This window comes from Nuphar pumila, unplaced genomic scaffold, assembly GCF_984573655.1.
Source record: "Nuphar pumila unplaced genomic scaffold, dmNupPumi1.hap1.1 HAP1_SCAFFOLD_1332, whole genome shotgun sequence".
Taxonomy (NCBI): domain Eukaryota; kingdom Viridiplantae; phylum Streptophyta; class Magnoliopsida; order Nymphaeales; family Nymphaeaceae; genus Nuphar; species Nuphar pumila.
The window spans coordinates 3,170-27,432 of record NW_028323644.1 but is presented as its reverse complement, the minus strand read 5'-3'; the positions used below and the strand labels follow the sequence as shown (position 1 = coordinate 27,432).

General features: G+C 51.5%; 1 protein-coding gene and 2 pseudogenes across 2 annotated transcripts; 2 read left to right on the top strand and 1 right to left on the bottom strand.

Annotated features, from left to right (window-relative positions):
• The first annotated feature begins 6,326 nt into the window (after positions 1–6,326).
• Positions 6,327–9,870, top strand: LOC149809364 (lysine-specific histone demethylase 1 homolog 3-like). The gene is made up of 7 exons (XM_089994863.1): positions 6,327–6,464; positions 7,047–7,334; positions 7,776–8,234; positions 8,679–8,732; positions 8,826–9,164; positions 9,290–9,371; positions 9,557–9,870. The coding sequence occupies exons 1-7, from the start codon at positions 6,327–6,329 to the stop codon at positions 9,868–9,870; spliced, it is 1,674 nt and encodes a 557-aa protein (XP_089850989.1).
• A 3,740-nt stretch (positions 9,871–13,610) lies between these two features.
• On the bottom strand, positions 13,611–17,141 carry LOC149809363 (3-ketoacyl-CoA thiolase 2, peroxisomal-like; annotated as a pseudogene). Its single transcript, XR_016429761.1, has 7 exons — positions 17,057–17,141; positions 16,831–16,854; positions 16,429–16,530; positions 15,752–15,966; positions 15,134–15,357; positions 14,490–14,736; positions 13,611–14,123 (listed from the first exon to the last, which is right to left on the bottom strand). The product of XR_016429761.1 is annotated as a 3-ketoacyl-CoA thiolase 2, peroxisomal-like (transcript).
• A 1,564-nt stretch (positions 17,142–18,705) lies between these two features.
• LOC149809362 (shaggy-related protein kinase epsilon-like) lies at positions 18,706–22,038 on the top strand (annotated as a pseudogene).
• The last annotated feature ends 2,225 nt before the right edge of the window (positions 22,039–24,263 follow it).

Sequence of the window (24,263 nt, the reverse complement as noted above, 5' to 3'; positions counted from 1 at the left end):
GACATGCAATATGATACAAGGATCGGTAATAGTTGGCGGGTTATTTGTCAATAGAAGCAAGTTAAACTGACGCCATAAATCAAGCCACCATCAAGGGGGCGGAGGAGACTACAATTGTTTGCGCATGTGAGCTGGCGGGATGCGAAAATTTGAATCCAAAAAGCAGATCTAACAAGTGTAACCAAGTTTGTAAGCTTGCTTTCGAGAGGTTTCGCCTTCGCGCATGCACCGAAAGGCAAGGTGCTCAATCAAGCACAGGACAGATCATCCATGCATGCTTTGGCGCACTGGATGGCGTACCTAAGCATAGTGAACCAGGTATACAGGTGAAGCTCGCAGGAAGCTACGGTGGAGCTGTGTAGAGATAGCTCCGGGGCACCTCCAGTGTAAGGTGTGACATGGTACAGGTGCCCAGCCCGTCGAGCGTCACGGAAGATTATGACGGCATGTCGCATCGCCGTCAGGCTACCAGAATGCCACAGAGTTTCAAGTATCGTGAGCATGAAAATTACGTCAGGAGCCTGCACACGACAAACTACACTCCAGCAGTTGCGTTTGGCAGCCTGGTGCTTGATCGAAAGGAAAACCCCTGACAATTAGGAGAGAGATGCCATGGTGCTGCACAGGCACAAATTATAAGAGAGACCATGAGTATCCAAGGTGTGGGGCACGACAGCGTTAAGAAGCTCTTCAGTGCAAAATGAGGATACCTGGATGTCATGAACTGTCCTCCAACAAAAGCGACATGTAAATTGCGATCGCACCGCAATCTGGGGCGGCCTAATGTTGAGCATACTTTGCTAGGAGGATGTGATGCTATGGAGGAAGCAGACACTTGTGTCCGGATCAATCGCTGAAAGTTTGCAAGCAATGCGCTCTACCAAGCAATTTCAAAAAAACAAGATGCACGAGGTTCCACCAATGCAATCTGTATCACCCCGTATCAGTGTCAATTGGTCAATCTGTATCACAGCGCATACAGATCGACCAAAAGCATGGTCAATGCGCACTGTCTCTTGCATGACACACTTGCACAAGGCATTAGTGACGGCGTGCACTGCTTGCATGGGCATGATTGGCCGCAGCTTGGAGACGGCAGCATGCCTACACAGCCATTTAGCTGGCTGCCACATGGATGTTGTAAGCTGTTGGCGCTCATAAACCGCACCATGTGTGGCAAAACGTCGGCCTTGTAGAGGCGCAGCGCCCTCCACCAATGTCCTCGCTGCGAATAAACACTCAGCATGCAAGTGTGAGTCACAATATCTGGCGCGCTAGCGCCACCTGTACGAGTCGCTTGCTGGAAGAGTTCTTCTGCCAGGTCTAGCTTCCCAACTGCACATGCGTGGATGCAGCTGTTAAACAACTGACCCTCGTCGGAACATACCCTATAAGCCATACCCCCATGGCTCACTGTGGCAGTCAAAGAACTGCATGCAGAGATTGCTGATGTATCTCTTACAGCAGTACCGCATCCATCCACAAGGAGTGCCTGCTACAATTCAAAAGACCAACTGACATTGTCACTTCCGTTTTCTTTGAATCCTGATCAGAAATGAAGCTGATGAGGGCCCATTAAATGACATGCGGATTTGGGCAATGGACACAGATATGGACTTGCAATTGACACAAACGACATGCCTTGCTTTCACGCACGCATGCACCGTGCGTGCTGAAAGCACAGCAGCTGTTCGGCATACATCACCAGCATGGAATCAGTCGCTGTTTTCAACAGCTGGGCAGGAGGCCTCGATCGCGGCTTTGTTAGTGCCACTATTGCAAAGGAATGGAGATGTTTTCGTCGTTCGACAGAGACAAGACCACCATCTCCCGTAGACAAGACAGCCTATCAAATAGGCAGGCAAGTGAGCATGTTCTCCAAAAGCACATGCACCCGCGCTGTCCTCAGTCGCAAAATACTGAACAGCGAAGTACGTGGAGAAAGTAATCTCGAGAAATGTAAGATGCGAAATCAGGTGATGCGACAAGATGCAAGTACTGAACGAAGTACGCAGAGAACGGCAGCTCGAGAAATGTACCACTCGAAGAACATTTGGTATTACGGGATGCATTTTCGGTATCCCAGGTTACCATGCTTTGTTCCCTCCTCAGCAAACCATCATTTTGAGTCCGCTCATCTCCTACGTGTGTGTATGTGCAAAGTCTGCTGTGGCACCGTGGCTTCGTGCAACTTCGCATCACCATACACCCGTCTGAAAGTTTCCATAACCATGTTTGGTCGGATACGTAGCCAAAGCGTGCTTACTTCCAATCAACAAAGCCAGAATAACATGCACTGAATGCAAATGAAGTTTTCCCCGTTTTTAATCGACGCCCATCCTCCGCCGTTCCGATACAGTCGCTCAAACCATGGATGTGGGTCATGAACAGTTCTGAAAGTCCGCAAAGCCAGTTTCGTCCCGTGTTCTGCCATCACACATCGTGTCCAATCAGCGAAGACGGTAGGAGTCAAGAAATTTCATAAGTGATGTTTTCTGTTCGTCGCAAAGCGCACGGGCGACGCATTCTTCTGGACCATCTTTTAAACCAAAAACACGTCTGAAAGTTTGCGTCCCCGTCAAGACAGCAACGCGTTTGGCCTAAAAATGCTGCTTTCCAGCCTGGGCCATCGCGTACGCAAACACGTCGTTTCTTTCCACACGATCCATCGTTTCACCACAGTATAACCATTCACGGCAAAGCACACCGCCAAAGCGCAGCGCTGACGCCTAGAAAGGCTCGAGATAGCCTGTAGAACCACCTATTTCGAGCAAAAACCGGCTGATTTTGTCGTAAATCTTCGCGGGTAGTCGGCCTCCGGCCGAATTATACCAATATGGAATTAGACCAATATGACAAAGCACCAGTGGCACTCTTGCTCAGACTTGCTGTGCCTCGTGCAATCCAGAATGCCTCAGTTGATGTGATGTCATCATGCATCTTGCAAGATCCAACCCCCGCGGGTTAACCAAGATATGAACGAGTCGTGAGGAAAAAGGATGTTGTCAAAGATGGACACCATACCATTGGAGCAGGCCATGAGCGCCGAGTTGTACAATACAGTGCCAGGTTGAAGGTCCTCATCCTGCAGACTCGCAAACACCTCCAGGGTTTGCTCCCACTCCTTTGCCTTGACGCAAGCGGCAATCGCTCGGCCAAAAGAGTCCAAATCTGGAGACACGCCCTGCTCCTTCATCGCAAAGAGCAGGGCGACTGCTTCATTCGCACGACTCAGCTTGCTGTAGGCCAGCAGCCCAGCATTGCACAGTCGAGTGGAGAGCGGGATGCCTTGCATCGTCGCCGCCGTGAACAGGTCCACGCTCTCGTGCCATTTCCGATTTGCGTTGCATTCGTCGATGCTGTTGATCAACGAATGCTCCATCCGCGTCTGATCCATGGCCAGCTCCTGCTATCGCAGTCCTGCATCAGTGGCAGCCTATCAGACCAGGGTGGCCAGTGACAGTAAAAACAGGACCAGCAACTCGTCTGGTACGCATCTGATGCAGTCCATGGCAATTCGCATATATAGCATCACTAGGAGCTGGACGTCGATTCAAGGTATTGCACCTTGCCACACACGAGGTGGCAAAACAAGTTCTAGAATTCCTCCATCCATTCATGCACTTTCTGAAAGCGTAGTCGCTGCTTGCACAGCTCAGCGGACACACAGGTTTCGTGGATCTGACTGACAGGACCGTTCGAACCAGTCAACTTCCCATGATGGGCAACAAAACACCATCAGACAATCAGAGAAACTATCAAATTAAAAGATAAACTCAAAACTTTTAGCTGGTAGACATCAACTGTGACATGAATGATCTGTCGTATCAGGCCAACATGTATGTGATTGTATTGAACATGTATAATGGCACAACGCATCCTTGCATGGGAGGCCAGCGAAAGGTCAACAATCAAAAAAGCGCAAGAAAGCGGCTGTCGAGGCTGATTACTACCAGCCGTGAAATAAAGAATGCATATCCGTAATTACTGGCGCCTGTACAGTCCGATCTACGAACCTACAGAATGTCGGTGTGCGCCCTCGTTGCGTTTATAAACACTGGACGTTGATAAATCTCCAGTACCTGGATGAGACAAGAAACATTTGTCTTCAAACCTCTTCTGTTCACCAGCAACGGCGAGCTATGCGATGCCCATGCAAGGTTGTTCACCTCAAAGCAGCGCCGCCCCACTGACGAGGTGCTCTTGCTGTATACTTGAGCTGACAGATCCAAACACAAATCCCATCAAAACAAACCGCTGATAATGATTTGACTGATACTTTCGGAGCCCCGGGCATGAGGTTGGTAATGCATGGGTCATGACCACTATCGCGGTGGGTCTGGCTGAAAGACACCAAGGTAAAACGTATCCAATGGGCTACAACACGACCGCGGAAATTTGGAGCAAGGGGGGCGATCAGAACAGACGAGGCAACGAGTTGAATCATCGTTAACAAGTACTACGTATCGCGCCGAAGCCATTACTGTACAGCTCGAGTGGTATGCGATATTCGACATGGCATGCAACGACAGCGAGACTGTACCAACCATTGGCATGCGCAAATGCCTTGATGAAATGTACGAACGAGATAAACTTGCTTCGAATTTCTGTAACAAAGGCCACATACATATATGGTAAGCATGTTCGCAGGCGTGCACGGCAGCAATTCCTTCGTTGTGTGTTAAACAGCTGTAAGGTTGTGGCGCACAATACGATACTATCCGAGGCTTGGAAGGCGATGCATGCTGTACAAACTTAATTGCATTAGTATGCCATTTGCGTGCGCAGATGCGATTGGTTCCGAACGAGGCGGGCACCCTTACCTGCTAAACTTGCGAGACGCCGCACCATGAGCAGCAAATCCGCGTGGGATGAACATTTTGCATGTCTAACACAAGCTCCGTTGCATTGGACCACTTATGTGCTAGAAGCTTGGACGTCATTCTCAAGACAGCGTGATCTAACGACGTGCTGAACCACGAGCTGACACATATAGCAATGGTACCCACGCCGCACCATGCAGGCGCTTCATGTCATCTGACAATTTTCAGAAAAGCTCTCGAGAACTTCGCATCATAGTCATACGTGAACTAGAAGATTGACTAACACGTCGTTCATGAAATATGGCAGAGAATGTGTTAATGCAACGGAACGCCACTTCACCAAAGAGCGAAGGAAGAGAACCTGGAAACAGCATTCAATAGGTTCGAGATATATAAGAATGACATTGCGTATAGAACATGGGCAAGAAACCGACATTTCCAGCAAAGCCTTTCGTGCGCACGCATATTATGCCAGATGACACTGGGTGCTGCTTATGACAAGTTCCATTGTGTCACTGCTGCGCGTCATAGAGGCCGAAGGGAAATATCAGGAACGCACCACAAGAACCGGCCGATGCCAAAGCCAACCCCTTCATAGAACAAGTAGGCACTGCACGTTCTCAAACATGCGAAGAAAGACCTGAAGTCATCTATAGGCAGAGAGGTCCACCTACCATTTGGGGTTATGACATAGTACTAAACTCCGAGCACGACAGGACGTAGAGTGCCCGACAAGGGAATGCGCCTGCCCGAATTAATGCTGATGCTGAGCTGGGCGAAAGTCCACACCGCAAGGCTGCCCATCACCGTAATGTGCCATTGTCGGAACCGTTGGGTGAACACGAAACAAAGCTTTGAGAACGTCAGGCAAGTATGCGAATACGCTCTTTGACACACGAATGCCAATACAATGCTCGTCAACAATGATGGGTTCAAGGTGCTACAATGTGCTGCCTCAGTCCCTTACGAAGCCTTGGAAAGCCCTGAATGGACCTCGCAGCAGCAATCGCCGATGCTGCAACGCTTACGTACATTTATTGTTACGCGTGGACCTCCTCCTTGCAGTATGAGCCATGCCGTACCCCAGATTCTCTCGCACTTGCAGTTGAAGCGCATCCTATCCCCAGATAGTCACCACGCCACATTCGCGCGTTGGCCAAATCAACGAGCATGATGATCTCATATTCTGCGTGTATCGTAGACAACGGATGCCATCCTGTCCATCCACATGCACAGGTTGTGTGCGAAGGAGCCGTAACTAGCAAGCGATGTCTTCGATGATCATGTGATGTCCAGTGCGCATCGCTTTACACGCCACCATGTGAACCGTCTTGAATCCGAAATCAACACCCGTTATTCACCGCGGCTGGCACATGGCATCGTCAGGGGCGTTCGTATGTAACATTCCCCCTCTTGTCGTGCATCAAGTCAGACGTTGCGCTGGCACTTACAGCGAGCCACGTAGACCGCCTCACTTAGCAGTACAATTCATGAGTGTATGCCATGTTTGGAGTCACTGCTGCCCGGTCTCAAGCTGCCGCGGATGTCGCTAGCGACGTGCACCTTTATGGGTTGTCCGAGGAGGAAGAACCTCTGCTTCCAGCCACCACCTCCACTCAGGACATTGAGAAGTATATAACGGTACTGGCCTTACCCTCTTGCCCTGACAAACGAATCCATTCGCCACCAGGTCATTCACCAACAAAGACGCAGCACATAGGGTGCACCTGACCTGCTTGCCGTTACCGTTATTGGTCTTAGTGACGTACCGTACATATCTGTGGCAACGGAATATGTGTGGATCAAGCGAGTGTTTAGACTACCGGCCTTGGTTGTCAAGTTGTGACCACTCCTGTTCAGAACCCACCTTATTCAGGGTTCTTAGCGCAATCTGACCAAGTCGTCATGTAATTTGGTGTGGTATCTTGCAACCTAGAGATTTTTGTCCGATTCTCTCGTTTTTAACCTTGCATCCAAACGCTTGGGTCTAGGGCACATGAAACACGGCCATGATCATCATGATGGTCAGCCAGCTCAGCGGCACAGGGTATAGTGGGTCCAAATCCAAATGAAAAGAAAGTTAACAGGCCAGCAGAACGGCCCATTGGGCCTCAATCCTGTGATTGACAGTATTGCGGACTCGGACGTCTTGTACTGCACTTTGAACGGATCCAAAGGCTGCTCTGTCTCTGTACGACAGTCCTAGACGTATTGCATGTGCAGGCCCGGAATCTCATACTGAGCGCTTGGCGTGGAAATGTAGACCGGCAACTGTCCCTCAGCAGTGCTGTGGCCCTGTTACCACCTGCCCTGGCCGTGTTTGGGGAAATCGCGTGGGCATTCCTCAATTCCTTTGGCTTCATAAACTTTACAGCAGCACCGAGAGAAAGCAGCTCCAAGCCGCAAAGTAACGATGGGCAGGGTCCTGCACCAGTTGGTAGCGTGGTAGTCATTGGAGCTGGTCTTGCTGGCTTGGCAGCAGCTAGGCAGCTTGTGGCATTTGGGTACAAGGTAGTGGTCTTGGAAGCACAAGAGAGAGCGGGTGGGCGTGTCCATACGTTGCGCCTAGAGGTGAGGTTCCTCCCATCCTAGGCTGTTGGTATACCATGCCATTATCCACAGTACCTAGCGCCGTCCACTTCAGTCGGCGCCGCCGACAAATCTTACAAGTCTTACAATGGCGACACGCCCTTGTTCACAGCTATTTAGCATCCTCTTTTCCATTTTGAGCGCTTGACCATGCAGGCTCCCACAAAGGCTCATGAAAAAGAAACAGCCAATTGCCCAGCATGTGCCCAGCATGCATCGCCATCCCATTGGTGGGGTCCAGAATCATGTCGTTCGTCATGACGGTACCCATGGAAGTCCGACATATCAACTATGGCTCTTGCAGTGGAAAAAGATAAGAAGCGATGCCCCACAATGACCGGCATGAGTTCGGCTTAAGTGCAGGCCCATTCTCTGCCGTCTCTTGATTGTCGCACAAGAAGATCACGGGTGGGAACCGACAGGGCAGTGCAGTGCATTGCTGGATGTGCTGGCGCGCAATTGCCACAGACGGTCGGAGTTGTTGGGTACGCGGGTTTCATACATCTTTTAGATGTTGTCACCACTCGTGTGCTGCTGTTGGGCGCCATTGAAGTGGCACCCGCAATGGCCCATGAACGCAAATACGGACAACGCTGCAAGGTGCATCGCATACCTCTCAAGACAGGTGATGTGCAGGGAGGGGGACAAGAAGCTGTTGGGGACTTGGGCGGTGCGGTCATCACTGGCATCGATGGCAATCCACTGGCTGTCCTTGCTCGACAGCTTCGCATCCCCATGCACCACATCGCATCTGAAAGCAACGATGACTGTCCTTTGTACCACGAGCATGGAAAGCTTGTTGATTCGCTCGCAGATGCTCAGGTGAGTCATGACCCTGTACAGCCTGCCGTAGGCGCCACTTGCAGTGACATGCGGTCCACCGCATCTGCCAGCAAAGCGGGTGTAACACACAACATGCCATGATTCATTGCCTAAACAATGCAGCAATAAGCTTCAAGGTTCTGGCATGGCACAGGCAGCTCGGCCAGGCCTGTTTCCACATGATGCATTCGGCATTTTTTTGGTTTGTGTCGAATGGAGAGATAGGGCAGGCACTTCGTAGTCTGACTCAGACAGCACTACAGGGTGAGTCCACGCAGATACGAATACATAGAAAACAGATTTGGATGTAAGTTGAAGGTCGGTTGGTGGACGGCCGGCCGATACTTCGCGGCGTTAGCAGATGCGCCAGCTGGCTGGACGAGCATGTCACACATGATCAACGATTCTGTTCTGGTCGGTTTTCTTATGCTATTCCAATCGTAGGCAACTGAGGCAAGAACAGGCCCCATGTCGGTCAACAAGTACAAGCTCATGTACGTCTGCGCAATCATGATGTTCATCGATTGCGGCTGACGCACTACTTGAACACCCGGGCTGTGACCGTCTGCTGAGACTGCCCGTGGCGTGAAGGCATCCGAGGCATGGAGCATCGCCGAGAACGCGACAACAGAGATCAACCAGCACTACTCTGCTGACACTGCAGAGGTCATCTCGCTGGGGACGTTCTTCAAGGTGAAGCTCGCTGACAAACTCACCGCGGGACACCCTCTCCGCAACATTCTGCGCTGGATGTATGCCAACACGGAATTCTCGGCTGCGGCTTTGGCAACTGACCTTTCCGTTACACGCTGGGCTGATGACGACAAGTTTGAGTTCAATGGTGCCCATGTGTGGCTGCCAGGCGCGTTTCTCCACGGTCTTTGTCTGCAAGGTCGTGTCTGCCCTGTGCTCAAGCAAGATAATGATGATGTATCGTTTTGCGACACTACCGCAACCACATGGACATTGGCAACTCTAAGACGGGCAACAATAAATGCTATGGAGGCTTGTCTCCCCTAGCATAGAGAATACGTCCTGTCTGCCTGGTGTGCCAGGATGCACGCATGCCTGTGCCAATCATACTCCCTCAGATCGCCTGTGGTTGTGCAAACGTACTTTGTCGACTCCATGTACATGGTACAACTCGTTGTATCTGCTTCACATTATTTAATCTGTAGACACTATTCCCAAGTAGTTCTTGGAGTTGCCAATGTCCATGTGGATGCGGTAGTGTTGTAAAACGATACATCATCACCATTCACTGGCAAAATGCCTCAGAGATCGTGTTGACGGCTGGCAATGACGTGCTCGTCGGTCTGCAGGCGGAAATGTGCGCTTGGTGCAAGGGTTGGCAAAAGGTTTGCCCATCCTATATCAGACACCGGTGAGGGAGGTGCACTATGGAAGCGATGGCGTGACTGTTGTGACGGGATCTGGTATGGCGCTTAGTGCAGACGCCGTTGTGGTCACAGTGCCACTTGGGGTCCTGAAAGCGCGCAAAATCCTTTTCAAGCCTCCACTTCCTGCCTCAAAATTACAGGCTATTGACCGGTTTGGGTGCGACACAACTCAATACTTGCCAGTCGTCTGCGTTCTTCAAATCGCGCAGCCATACCGGGACCGGTCCGTTTCATAACAGGCTGCATGACCCAATCTGCTTGTGGATGACATCGTGTCCTAAATGTAGCAATGGAGGGTTAGGGCAGGCTCTTGATGAAGCTTTGGCTGAGGCAGGAATTGCACGCTCTTCTAGCATGTGGGTCTTGGTAGCATGAAGCCCCGGCATGGTTTCATGGTTTCTTGGAGTGGGATGCGTGGCGATGACACGGCTTCATCGGCTTCATGCAGCTGTTGACAGGCAGTTCAATGCAGGTTTGGCGTGCTCAACAAAGTGGTGCTGCTGTTTCCCTTCCGCTGGTGGGATCTCACACATGACACCTTTGGTCACATGGTTCCAGACGAGCAGGAACCCGGGCTGCTGTATCTCTGGTACTGCGTGGCTGAAGTGTCTGGTGGCCCCCTACTAGCCGCGCTTGTGGCAGGGCAGGCAGCGCTGGACATCGAAAAAATGTCGGATTCAGACATCATGCAGCTCGTCATGAAGCGCCTGCGCTCTTACCACCCTGACGTAAACGTACCTAACCCGTTGTCTGCCGTTGTCACGCGCTGGAGCAAAGACCCTTGGACATTGGGGAGCTATTCCTCTGTACCGCCGGGGTGCAACGGCTCTGCTGATTACCACGAAATGGCTGCAAACGTGGACGGCCGGCTGTTCTTTGCGGGCGAAGCGACTACGTACAAATACCCGGCGCAGATGCACGGCGCATTTGAGTCTGGACTACGTGAGGTTTGTCCTCTTAGCTTCCTTGTGCTTGCGATATCTTTCTACTGATGATGATGGTGTATCTTTTTACAAAACAATCGCATGCACATGGACATTGGCAACATACTGCTCTACCGAATCCACATGAAGGTAGCTTGCAGTGGAATTTGCTAACCATTTCTGGTAGGGGTTTGGCCCTTGGACAACACTGCCTCACGATATTCAATCCAAGTGCAGCTTCGGAATGGTCACACTTGCCAATGTCGCAGGTGACTTGGGAGTGCGTTCGTAAATGACGTGCTAGCTGTCCAATGCTGGTGTGCATGTTTGGATCGTCTTGGTCGTGTCAGTGAAGCGGTCGCTTTTGGATTGCAGAACCGGTTTAGCAATTGAGCGAGGATCTGGCAGACGTGAGGGCACGTCATGTTCGTACAGGAAACGTGTGTCGTCACCATGTGGTGGATGTTTGCAGGCAGCCAAGGTGAATGCAGCCCTCAAGCGCCGAACCCAGCGGACACAAGACACTCCCATGGATGAGGGGTCGGGTACGGAGAACACAGCTACAATAGAACAGCAGGCCAGGTTGGCTCTGATGCTGGCCGCTGAGTTCAAGGCAGGTGCGGACGTGGAGATAGGGTGCTGTGCAGCAATCCATGCAGCCTTCAGCACCGGCCGCGCAAGCGAGTGGGCCGTTTTGCAGATCGATATTGGCAGCAGTAAAGGCAGCCGCGTCAAGTTACCGTGTGCACACCACCTCGTGCCCCTCAGAGTGCGCATCTTACTGCCTGCTTGCATCTCTGTTGATATTTCTGAGACTCGAGGCAATGAGCCGTATCTTGCCCTACAAGCATCTGATGGCAGTGATCCTTTGTATGCACAAGGTCCAGTCTACAGTGCCAGAACTCGCAACCCCCTTTTGGTCCCAGAAATTCATATACTTTGGGGTGCCTGGTTGCAGGGTTACCATGTGCCGCACAGTGGCGCGGATGGCGCTGCTACTATTGATTGTTGTTTGGGGTCATTCAGGCGGCAGAAACATCTGGTTTGACATTCACACAAGATTTGCATGTGGGCTGGGTCTATCATTTTGATGCGTGTCAGGACAAGGCCGCATCTACCCTTTGTATGATGCATGCTTGTTGTGTCGGGTGGAGGCTACATCATCCTTGGGTGCAGGCAATGATGGACGTGTCTGATTTCAAAGGCTCCGCTGATGAGTGCATCGACTACTTGATGTCGCAGTGCGACCCTCCTGCGCAGTTGCACAATCGGAAAGCTCCCACCCTTGAGCAGATCAGCATCATGGAAGAAATCCTGGTGTGCCGCAACGGCAGGCTACCGAGTCTGGAGGAGCTTTTGAAGGGAGGCTGTCTGTCCTCTTCTGTTGAGACTTTGTTGCAACAAGTTGCCACATTTAAGAATGCATTGGAAAGTTGACCACCATGCTGAGGACATCATTTTCACTCAATAGACGGTTGCAAAACTGTCCATGATTTGGAAGGACTGATAGTGTCACTTGCCTCTGTGTTTTTTGGGCGTCGCGGCATTTTTGCTGGGTTGCTGCAATGCACGTTATCGAATAGAATATCTGGAATGTCAGCTTACCCATGCGATGTATAGCTCATCTGTCCCGAGCTCCCATGCGATGCATAGCTCATTTGTCCCTATTTGCAAGAAGCTGAACCAGCCCTGTCAACATATGTGCACCAACACAAAGTCATCGGTACTTGTCTAGAATAGATCTGCTTGTCGCTCGGTCAAACTCATTGGGAGCTGACCAAAGGGCCAATCACCCTGGGTTGCCACATCTTTTAGCTTAGATGTTCACAGTGCTCGTTTGCACGCGCTTCTTATTGCCATGATGTATGCCATTCACCATGCATTGCACAGCAAAGCTGGCACATGTAGCGTACATCGCATCCGCAAGGAATCCGCTGAACTGTCGTTCACTGCGCATGATTTAATCATTTTAATCCATAATATGGAATGTGTGACTACTCTGGACACCTTGCAATAGTTCGGCCATGCTGAGCGCGCTCTACCACTACTCTGAAGGCAAGAACCGCACTTCGCCTCGTGTGCAGCACGGCTTCCTTTGCAATCCTAGGAGAAAAATCACTCAGCATCTTGAACAACATGCCCTTGACGTGTACCCTGCTACCACCGTTTATGCCAAAGGTCGCACTGCTATGCCGGACATAGTCTCCCTGGCCTATCTTGGCAGTCGAACATCACCGACCCGCAGAAACGCACACTTATCCGCTCAATTACCGGCCAGGTCTAGATCTAAGTTGTAACAGAATATGTTGCTCCACCGCTACACTTCCAGCAAGGTACCTCAGCTTTGCCCACTCATCCGCCAGGCTGACAGCACCTCTCACATCGTTTGTGGTGGCTGTACCGGGCCCCATATGAAACGTAGAGTACTCCATCGCACGACACGGCTGTGCTCATTCTGTTGGCGGCCATCCTCATCAATCCGGCGTTCCGCAAGTTCCGGAGTTGTGTCTTCCCGTGGGGGATGCTTCATCCTTGTAGGTGCGACATCAACTCTACATGTCCCGCCTGGTTTGGGATGGCGTATTTCTTTCTTCTTAGTGTACGTTGCCTTGGCCATTTTGGCAAGCATCCCTCATTTCAAAAGTGGCAAACAAGGAAATTCATTTCAAGCATTTACACGCCAGAGCGGCTCAGAAAGAGACACGCTTGTAAAAAGCATCAGTATGTTTTGCAAAGGTAAAAGGGCCCTGATGACGACTGATCATCTGGTCAAATGGACGGAGGGGTCTGGAGGGCCTTGGTCCTAAATACTAGGGTCTAATCTAAATCTCGAATGACGCGAAGGTCGTACGTTTAACAAGCCATGCAAATGCAACCTCGTCAAGACATTGCCAACGCAGCACGCTACAAACCCATTGCAAGAACACCCATTGCAACATAAAGGGCCAAACGCGTGCTTAGTTTGGCACAATGCCATATAGACGTAGTACCCTCACACCCTACAAATGCGTCGCTGTCTGGGAACAGAATAAGCGCAGGCGACATGCGCGCGATCAGATCATCGCATCCTTGGACAGCAAACCGTGGCTCGCAGCAGCTGCCACGGTGGCATGCGCATCGCCGTAGTCGCCAGCCTGATAGACGGCGGCAGCGCCCATGCCAGAGCCGATGCACATGGACACAACGCCGTATCGGGCCGCGCGGCCCCGTCTCTTGAGCTCGTGCAGCAGGGTGGCAGTGAGGCGAGCTCCGGTGCATCCCAGCGCATGACCGAGGGCGATGGCACCTCCGTTGGGGTTTACCTTGGCAGGGTCAATGCCCAGGGTGTTGACGCAGTACACGGTCTGACTGGCAAATGCCTCATTGATCTCAAACACATCGATGTCGTCCAGTGTCAGTCCGGCACGCTTCACTGCCTCCGGAATGGCCACCGCCGGGCCCACGCCCATGATGGCAGGGTCCACGCCTGTGACTGCGAAGCTGGTGAACACTCCGAGAATGGGCAAACCACGCTTCAACGCTTCGCCCCTTGACATCAGGAGGGCGACCGCTGCTCCATCACTGACCTGCAACAAAACTGCCGACACATGAGGCAGGGAGAGACAGCAGCTGACATTCCAACATGTGTACTTGCAAAAGTAACATCCCTCCACCAAGTGCAGCACACATACCACACATATTCCCAAGACGTTCTTGAAGTTGCCAATGTGGATGCGGTAATTGTTGTAAAAAGATGCATCATCAAACTCACGCAAGCACCACGCACGCTGCCAGCTGCCATGAACTCCAGGGAAAGGACCTGTTGAAATTCGTGACTGCCACGACCAGCAGTCCGGTCCAGCAGCTGCACACGAGTGGAAAGGCCTATGCCATGGCAGCAATGAGCAGGAGTTGCCATGAAGCCCCGGGCAACTGCTGGGCGCCAAACGCACCTGAGACGAGGTGCCAGCGGTGGTGGTGCCGTTTTTCTTGAAAGCGGGGGGGAGTTTGCTGAGACCGGCGACGGAAGCGCCCTCACGAATGCCATCATCATGCTCCACAAGACCCTGCCTGCTCTCCTTAGTTGCAGGGTCCACCAGGGTCACTTCAACCGGCACGAGTTCCTCCTTGAACTTGCCAGCGCGTTGTGCTGCTGCAGCCTTGCGGTGCGATTCGACAGCAAACGCGTCCTGTACCTCCCTGCATGCTGCTTGCACGTTCATGACGTGTATGGCGGGACTGACAACTGAAAAAAGAGGGATACAACTTCCAGCCTTGATGCTTGCAATGTACAGGCTTCCAACCTTCCATGCAAGTCATGCAACTAACCTTGCATGGAGCGCAAGAAATGCAGACACGCCTCACAAAAACATCAGGTACACAGGGCCAACATCTTGAAAAGGAGTGATACATGCAGCATTACGTCATATAGACAAGAGCAGGGCACAGGTCAAGCTCTGATCTTCGACACAGCACAGCTTCTTCAACTTCAGCGGTCGGAGAGGCAAGCCTGCCTTGAGCTTACATTCAGCAAGTCAATCACTGACAGACATGTGCATCTAGATAGAAGAATATCACACAAGATGCCAATGCGCACCTGGTAATACCAAATTTCGAGGCCACGTTCTCGGAGGTGATGCCCATCGGCAACATACACGACTGCGCCTGCTCGCTCATCTCAATTTTGGATTCACGCCTCCCTCCCAGGTCATCGGGTTGATGGACATGGTCTCGACACCACCTGCCAGGCCAATCGAGTAGTACCCAGCCTTGATGGACGCAGCCACGCTGGCAATGGCCTGAAGACCAGACGAGCACTGCCTGCACCATGCACATATACATGTTCAATGACAACCTTAACACAACCAGTAATTCATATCCAAGGGCTGTTACAAAGGGTTGGCTGCATTTACACTAGCACCTACACAACTAAATTATACTGTGCTGCGTACATGAATTGCACAGGTCAGAGCAGGCAGACTGACAGATGGCTAACCTGTGGTTCGCTCTCAGTAGCTGCCACAATCTTTGTCGTGCGAGGAAAATGTGCACAGCTCAAGTCACTAATCCGCATTTTATGCTGGCGTGACACACATGTATACATGTGTCCAGACAACATACATGTTTGTAGACAGTTCATCAAATACTCACTTCTAGAAGTCCAACCAATATCATGCCCCAGCCATTCCTTCGGATGATCAAGCCGTGGACGCACCTGTTGACAGTGTGCACAGGAACCTCCTGTGGCATGCCTGCAAGAAACATCGCAATCCTGCATTGATTGGCACGCTGAGAAGAAGGGCCCAGAACGCTTCCAATCACAACATCGCCAACATCAATAGGGTTCACGCCAGTCCTTGCAAACACCGCCTTGAACAGCGTTGCCAGCATATCATCCGCCCCAGTGTTAGCAAGCCCACCACGCCTCGCCTGCAAAACAAGCTGCGTTATTCATACATTGGTTGGGTGTTACGAATTCATGGCCCACGATACGCTGTTCTGTACCCAACACGCTGATACTTCATGAGTATGTGAGTATCACTTCCAAGGTGCATCTATATTTGCCGTTGACGCGTGTTACACGACGAACGAACATTGGTTTCCTACAGAGCCCAGCCGGCGCCTGCCACGCGCTGCCAATGAAACGACAGCATGGACTCGCGCCGGACATCATTTCATGCGAAATTGTGGCAAACGAGAGTTGCGTAAAACGAGACACAAATGCTCGCGGTATACGCAGTGATGGTTACATAGCACGCATGAAAGGGCCAGTGAGCCGAAGCCACCTGAAACTGTAAATGAAGGATGACATGTAAAAGAGCAGCTATGCTATGGACGTGCGATTTGCGACCAACATATGCTGTCGCTGAGACTGGCAACGAAGAGCGGCACCTTGCATGTGGGCGTCCTTAAAGAACAGACAATGACGACATCGTCCAGACTGGGGGCCTTCCTCTCATATGCAGCGGAATCTCCGGCAGCGCAAGGTGCAGCCTGCATGCCAATGCAACCGAAAATGATGATTGCCGACCTCCCGAAGTGTCACGAAACAGCGACCAACTGAGTACCAACAAATAGCGCGAACGCATGCGCTGCCAAAAGAAATAGATGCGTGTCCATTGCCCGTGCGCTGCAGCGATCGAAATGGTTAACTGCAGAAACACGATACAGCTGCCACGAATCGAAAACAACCATCCTCCCAGCGCACATCACGCCTGCACTGCAACTGACAGACAAATAAACTGCATGTATTTTCCTTTCAGCAACGAGCCACCGCTTGTATAAGAACAGCACCTTTACGTCCATGTCACCAGCAACCTGCAACGCAACGAGAATGTCAGCCAGCCACCTGAGTAAGCATACACGGAGCCAGGCACTTTAAATCTTGCAAGCGCCGAAGGGATTTTTCAAGGTGAAGAGCTTGCTCGCAGAGCAGCTGCTGATGGAGAACGGCTGCATTCATGGGAGCGGCTGTACCCTCCGACACGACACATACACAACTCTAACTAGCACAGCGTACCGATTGCGCTTGCAGATGCTGCTGCAAGACAGCAAGACGATGACTGGCCTTTTCCATGATTGAAGTGGAGCTGACCCACGCTTCGCTAAAGCCTACTGAAAGCGCAAGTGTCGGCAAGGCCCAACGCTGGTGACGTCAGGTAGCAGAAGAGAGAAAACTCAACGATAGAACTGAATTTAAAGCAAGAGTCTATTTATGTTTAGGTTACCTGGAAAGCAGGGATTGCATCACACGTTCAGCTCCAGTCTATAAGCATGAAACGTCGTTTGAACGTGACCATGTAATGTCACCATGTGACTCACTCCATTAGTCAACGCAACATCTGACCCGTACTTTGACCCGTAGTGGGTGGGCTACGCCGATAGGCGTCACTCCGTGAGGCGCGAATCGCAACGATGGACATGGCTCAGCGCTTGACTATCGTACGCCAGTCACATTTGGAGGTACAGAGCTGAGCTGTTTCCGGGCTGGCCGCTGCAACACCTAAAAGATCACGAATCAGCGCACAACTTGTTCATACTTCCTATCCCGCCCTCGAGCTAATATGCAGCAATCGTTCAACGTTGTCAGCGGGCCATTAGCGACAAATTACCAGCAATGTCTGTCCAACGAAGACAGCTTTCTAAGCTTCGTCTTTGCGGCGAGTAGCTGGTCTTGAAATCGACGTTACCAAATCGGCCTTGCTTGCGTGTGTAGCATTCCGTTTGCGAATGCGCGTGTTGGACAACATCTTTCTAGATTGGAGCTTGTCACTGATGACTATACTTGCTTGCGTCTTCCTCTTCATTTGTTTCGGAGACTCTTGTTGTTGTTGGTGGAGCCTTTTGAAAACTTCGACGTCGAGTCCAGGCTCACAGGAGCCAGCATGCAAAGCGCTTGTTCGTTCGCCCAGATGAGCCTTGTGATCAGTCACATTCTAGTTGAATATGGCGAGGTGTAATTTGTGCTTAGGACCACCAGCTTGACAGACCCCACACGCGGTCTTCAGATACATCAGCTGCGCATTCAGCCGTTCAACAGTTGACCCTAGCATCTCGAATCCAGCCTTCAGCCCGATATTTCCCGGGCTCACTGTGTAGTTGAGGGCTTCATGGCAGACGCTCGGGCTTCTTCATCAAAGGTAATGGACCTGCATCACACAGCCTCCTGGTCACCAAGGCAGTGCTCATTGCGATTGTTGACAGCTTGTGAGGCGCAGGCTATCGATCCGGATGTTGATGATATAGCACAATCTTTACCACAGGTGCGCGTCAGTGGCTTTGTTCCGTTGTTATGGGCGCTCAGAGTGTGTCGGGTTCGTTGGATGTTTACGACACGCATTCCCTTGCAGAGCATGAAAGGTCTTCAGCTGCGAGAGGACAAGCCGAAAGAAATGGTACGGTGTCTTTACAGCATTTTCGATGCGTTCGCTGAAGCTCGTGAGATGTGCATCCCTGGTGCGAGCAATGCAGGGTGAGACATACTTCAAGCACAGAAGCCCCCCTTTCACGGTGCCTGTTTAGAGTGAAAGGGAAAATATTGTGTACAGGCTTACTCTCTGTATTGTTCTGACATTCGTGATCTAGACAAGCGAGCATGGGGCGTGCCTCTGTACTCTGGTCAGTGTGTTGTTGCCACTGCAGACACTAAAGAATCACACCACCGGAGAAATGGTTGAAAGTGAGACGAAAAGTGGAGTCGACATTATCAAAACGGTTTCTGGAACCCCGCCAGACGAGAAAGTGTACCATTACGCTACAGCTGGTGTCGTTGGCAATGGTTCCTTTGGAGTCGTGTTCCAAGCCAGGTGCTTGGAAACTGGCGAAACAGTGCGTCTCTCACTACAGTACGTCATAAATTTGCTGATCTGAACTCCAACACATACTTGAACTCCACGTACGTTGCCATTGCAATATTGGAAAGTATTAGACGGCAGCGTTCGTTTTGAAGCTCCAAGCTATGTACTTGCTTCGTCCTGCGCAGTGCGTTCTAGTTGTTGCTCGCTCGTCATATGTAAAGCTGAATTGTGAACGATCCCATATCAAGCAGTTCGCACGCTTTCTATGGCCATCATGAACGAGGCCTTGGATTCAAACACAGATGTTAGCAACTCATGTATGAGGTTATCTGCCGTGTTCACCATCACGCCATGCCAGATGAGTAGCATGCTGGTTTATCAACCATTCGTGAAGAAATTGCACTCTTGCAATATCAAATCATCCGGGAACGCACGATATGGCACACAGCAGCATGCACGTTGTGACATGTGCCTGTTTGGGTGTACTGTCTTCTTCCTTGGCAAGTTGCATACATATAGACAAAGGAATCGCAAATGACTTGCCAAAAGAGATCGAGTCCAGAGATGCAGAGGCCGTGTGCCATCGGACCTCACATGCAATGACCGTTAGTCCATCATAGGCAATGCACCACGTTGCATTTAGATGGCATCCTTGTTTCATGGTGTTAGAAAATGTGTCGCTTCAACCATCTTCCTCGTATCATCATTTGGCAACATAGAGATCAATCCATTCAGCTGACTCTGCTGCCAGGTTGCAATAAGAAGGTGCTCCAGGACAAGCGTTTCAAGAATCGGGAGCTGCAGATTATCAGGATGATGGACCATCCAAATGTGGTGCAGCTGAAGCACTGCTTCTTTTCAGTCACAGAGACCGACGAGCGCTACCTTCATCTGGTGCTGGAGTTTATCCCAAACACTGTCTACAAGTGAGCATTCCTCCTGAGCTTTTACCTGTGTATATCTGGACGGAATTGTGATTGCTGACGAATGAGGAACTTCAGCAAAGCTTATGCACAGCTGTTACACCTAGTGGCTCATGCGCACTTGGACCTCAATCTAGATCTCATGTCGTCCCTTCCTTGATGTCACATGAGTATCGGACCCCCCAGACAGAATTGGCTGCGAACCAGCCTAGATAGCATCTGCATCGGGGCGATTATTTTATGACGCAGTTACCCTCACTGACCTAACCGTAGACCAGCTCACAGAGTTGAGGTTTTCTGCGCTTGCGCAGTCACTGACTCAGGTCATTGCAGGTACATCCCCCGCTACCTGTGGCATGTTCTGAGTACGCACATAATCACCATTGTGCTGAAGCTCCCTGTACCTATTCAAGAGCTGTGAGACAGTTTTGGCCTGGGTGCAACGATGCATTGCTTTGCGTAGCGCACAGGCTTTGCCAAGTCACCTGATCGAAGGCTCACTTTTGCTTGAAAAATGTCCACCTGGTCAAAGCATACCCTCAGCAGGATGCACGCAGGCACAAGTAATGGCATGATATTGCATTGCTAGCTGAGATGATCACGAAGATCAATGAAGGTGCTGCAATACTGTGCAGAATCTGCAAGGAGTACGCTCGAGGCCAGGCGAGAATGCCCATTCTGCTAGTGAAGCTGTACGTCTACCAGATTTGTCGAGCGATCGCATACATCCACACACTTGGAGTGTGCCACCGAGACATCAAGCCACAGAACTTGCTTGTCGACACTAGCACCCACACGCTGAAACTTTGCGACTTGGGAGCGCCAAAATCCTCACCCCAGGGGAATCCAACATCGCCTACATCTGCTCTCGGTACTACCGGGCGCCCGAGCTCATCTTTGGGGCAACAGAATATACCGCCGCTATCGACATCTGGTCCGTTGGTTGCGTCATGGCGGAGCTCTTGACCGGACGCCCTCTCTTTGCAGGGGAGAGCGGTGTTGATCAGCTGGTGGAAATCATCAAGGTGAGACATCCCGCATGTTGCCCTGCATACATTCATGCAGAGTGCATGTGTGCTTGCTGTTCGAAAGAGTACGCGAATGTGTGGCTGACGCACTTGAGGACGCTTCTCCCCACATGATCCATGCACTGGGCATCACTACAGTGTTGATTTCTGCGCTCACATGAGTGACTCACCATTCATGTTCCGCATGCCCATGGTTTTCTCCTCCGCTCAAGACAGCCAGGGCAGCAACGTATGTGTCATGTCTCTGTGATGTGAGATTTGTCGTTCTGCCTCTCCCCGTGAGGATGGCATGGATTGTTCCCGACAAGATTCGCACTCTAGTCGCACGCTGACAAAGAACACAAAGCAACGTTTTTTTTGTTTATGGGCACCTCCCTTCCTGCTAAGCTATCATCTTGAGAAGGAAGCTCAACCGCACCCGTCAACAGGTTTTGTGACAAGCAGGCAGCCAATGCACTTCAAGGCATCCGCTTCGGTCTGGAAGTGCATGCAGCAGTGGGCCGACGGTCGTGTTGCATCCCTGTTGACCTTTTTTTAACTCTTCCCAACCCAACTTCAAGGACGTCTGATTTAGCACTTGTTCATGAACAGCGCGCTCCCACCAGTGTGTCGATGGAGCACATTGACGTACAGGTCCTGGAACGCCAAGCAAAGAAGACATCCTTATGATGAACCCCAACTACAATGAGTTTAGGTTCCCCCAGATTCGGCCGCACCCTTGGGCCAAGGTCTTCAATCCCAACGTAGAGCCTGCGGCTGTGGACCTCGTCTCTAGCATGCTGCGCTACTCGCCGAAGCACCGTTTGACGGCGCTCGAGACGCTCTAGTGCACCCCTTCTTTGATGAAATCAGGAAGCCAGGATGCCGGTTGCCCAACGGTGCGCTCTATGCTGCTCATGCCCAGAACCGACCGTTGCCAGGTTGCAATGAAGCGAGTACCGCAGTATCTGCGTTACTGTTAGGTTTAGTTTATGCACTTCGCTTAGGCTGAATTTAGCAACCTGGTATAAATAGGGTGGCTGCTGAGTTTGCAAGATCTGAATGCGTAGATTGCAATGTAGCCATCCATTCTGCCCACCTCATGCTTCGGTAGATGGACGGTGCACGTCACCTGATTGTGCGGAGTTGCTGTGCAGGCAGAGGCTGCCCCCCGTGATAGACTGGACACCAGGCGAACTGAAGAACGCAAGCCCAGAGATCCTGAAGAAACTGGGTGTGCGCGACGACAGCATAGCTGTGACTGGCACCCCCTGATCCGCCCCATGGGGCCAGCAGCTGTCTACACCATGGCATGCACAGTTTGCAGCACTGTCCATCTGCTGCCTCGCCGTTCATGACCCAGGTGACTGGCGGGAGCGTGTGAGTCGCAATCGTTACCTAATCTTCTTCTCCTCGTGGGTCTATCTCGGCTGCAGCACCTCCACGCCTGGATCATTCCCGTTACCATGCCTGGATTGCCCGCTGATAACCTCCTCGCATAACAGATGATCGCATATGTGCCTATTGCGATTGTATTGGCTTCGGCGTGCTACAAGCGCCCAGCATCTGGGTCTGCACAGAGCATCGGTCGAATTGTTCGAGGTTGTGGTTATCGAGCAGCTGGTAGGACCTTGTTTTCTGTTGACATCGACATCAGAGTCAAGGTCTCGCACGCTTCCTTACCTACCTTGACGCCCAATCATGACACTTGCCTACCCGGTACTGCCCGTCACTTGTAAATGCAGTGCCATGACTACTGGCACGCTGATGTCGTGTTTGCTTCAGATACGTCTGGCGAACGGATCCCTGTCAGGTCCGGTTGTTTCTGATTTCTCTTTGTAGAGACGGCAGCAAGGACTGATGTTATGTTGCTATAGCAAGTGACACTTGACGTCGACTACACTTGAAGTGTAGCCGCCGTCAGTCGTTGCTCTCAAGTTCCCGGCACTGCATGCTAAAGGCTTGAGTAAAGTATTGGGTCGCTTGTGCGATTTGGTGGAGTTCAGATGCATCACAGCCCTCGAACGAATTTGCGGCGTATTTTCCTGCACATTGCACTTTCGTGTTCCTGTGAGCTGCCCTTTTCGTGTGGCGTATTTGCGGCCCGAAAGGCCTAGCTATCATCGCTCCACGCAACGCATGCGTGAGCAATCGCCAGTGTGGAGCAGCGTCTTGTGCACACCCTTGTGCATACTGGAATGGGCATGTTGCCCCTGGTCTTTGGAACATGACCTTGCATCAACAGAGCACTGAACGATGCACTGCTCCACCCTCTCTGGCACATGACGCACGTGTCGCTGAGACACTATCCGTTTGCAAGCAGGGTCATAAGCTGAGGAGAACTGTCTTGATAACGACCGTGCTATCTGAATGGCAGATTTGCATATACGACTTCTGCAACACAGCCTCCGAACAAGCCCACCCCCAACAAGCGTACCTCATGGACCTGGGGGCTCAGTTGAACAGGCAGCACGTACGACGCTGCCACTGACTGTAAAGTGTTGAACCCTGACGAATATAGAGCGCTGTAGAGAATCGGCGAAGCCGATTGGCATGTTGAAGGCTGCATGTGGGGATGTTGTCAGGGTTCACGTGCTTGTCGAGCATGACTTGCACTGCTTCGGTCAGGATAACAAAGAAGTAGATCTGCTGATGGAAGATTTTGGTTTCGGTGGTTTCGTCTACACAGTACGCACCTGGCTTTCCTTGATGGGCACTTCATCCACGGAATTGGGGTTTGAACCCTGAGTGCATCTTTGTTGTTTGAAACATATGCCTTCACCACGCGCTGCTGCTAGCAAACATGAGTGCACAGCACAGTTTTGCTCGGCAAGTCACCCACAGTGCTTCCCCATCCTGACTCGTGAAGCAGCAATGCTGCAGTCTATCCACAGGGTGAATGGTGTGAAGCAACCACTTGAAAGCTTGAGATTGAGGCAAGCCCAATTTGCTGCGCTCGCGACTGGGGGCAGTTTCATACACCTCGGAACCTGCTCTGCCACTCGTCGGTGAAGTTGAGAGCTGTCTGAAGTTTTCAATGGCGGGGAGAGGTGCCGCCAGGGCTGCCTGGCTTACAAGCCAGGAACGAGAGGTGTGCATGAACCCACTTATGCCATTTCACAACGCGAGGCTGGTACAGTCACTGCGGCACAGTCTGAGATTGACCGTGCAATGCTACAGCCATGACGCGAAGGTGCCCGTGCACGTGGCATTGGATATATGCAGCGCTGTGGGACATAATTCAGCAAGTCAAGCACTCCCACGCACACGTGGCTGCTGGGCCAGTGGAAAGATGCGGACTGTGCAGAAGTAGTCCAATCTCGCGGGCGATTTCCATTGCCTCATGGGCCTGCATGGCTTCAGGCCTCAAAAGTGCTCCAAAATGTGTTAGAAAAGGAAGTGGTCAGAGCCGTTGTCGCTCAGTTGACAGGTAAGCAAGAGTCTGGACAGCTGACCAAACTTCAACTGGAAAATGGTATACTCACAGTGTTTCGCTGCAC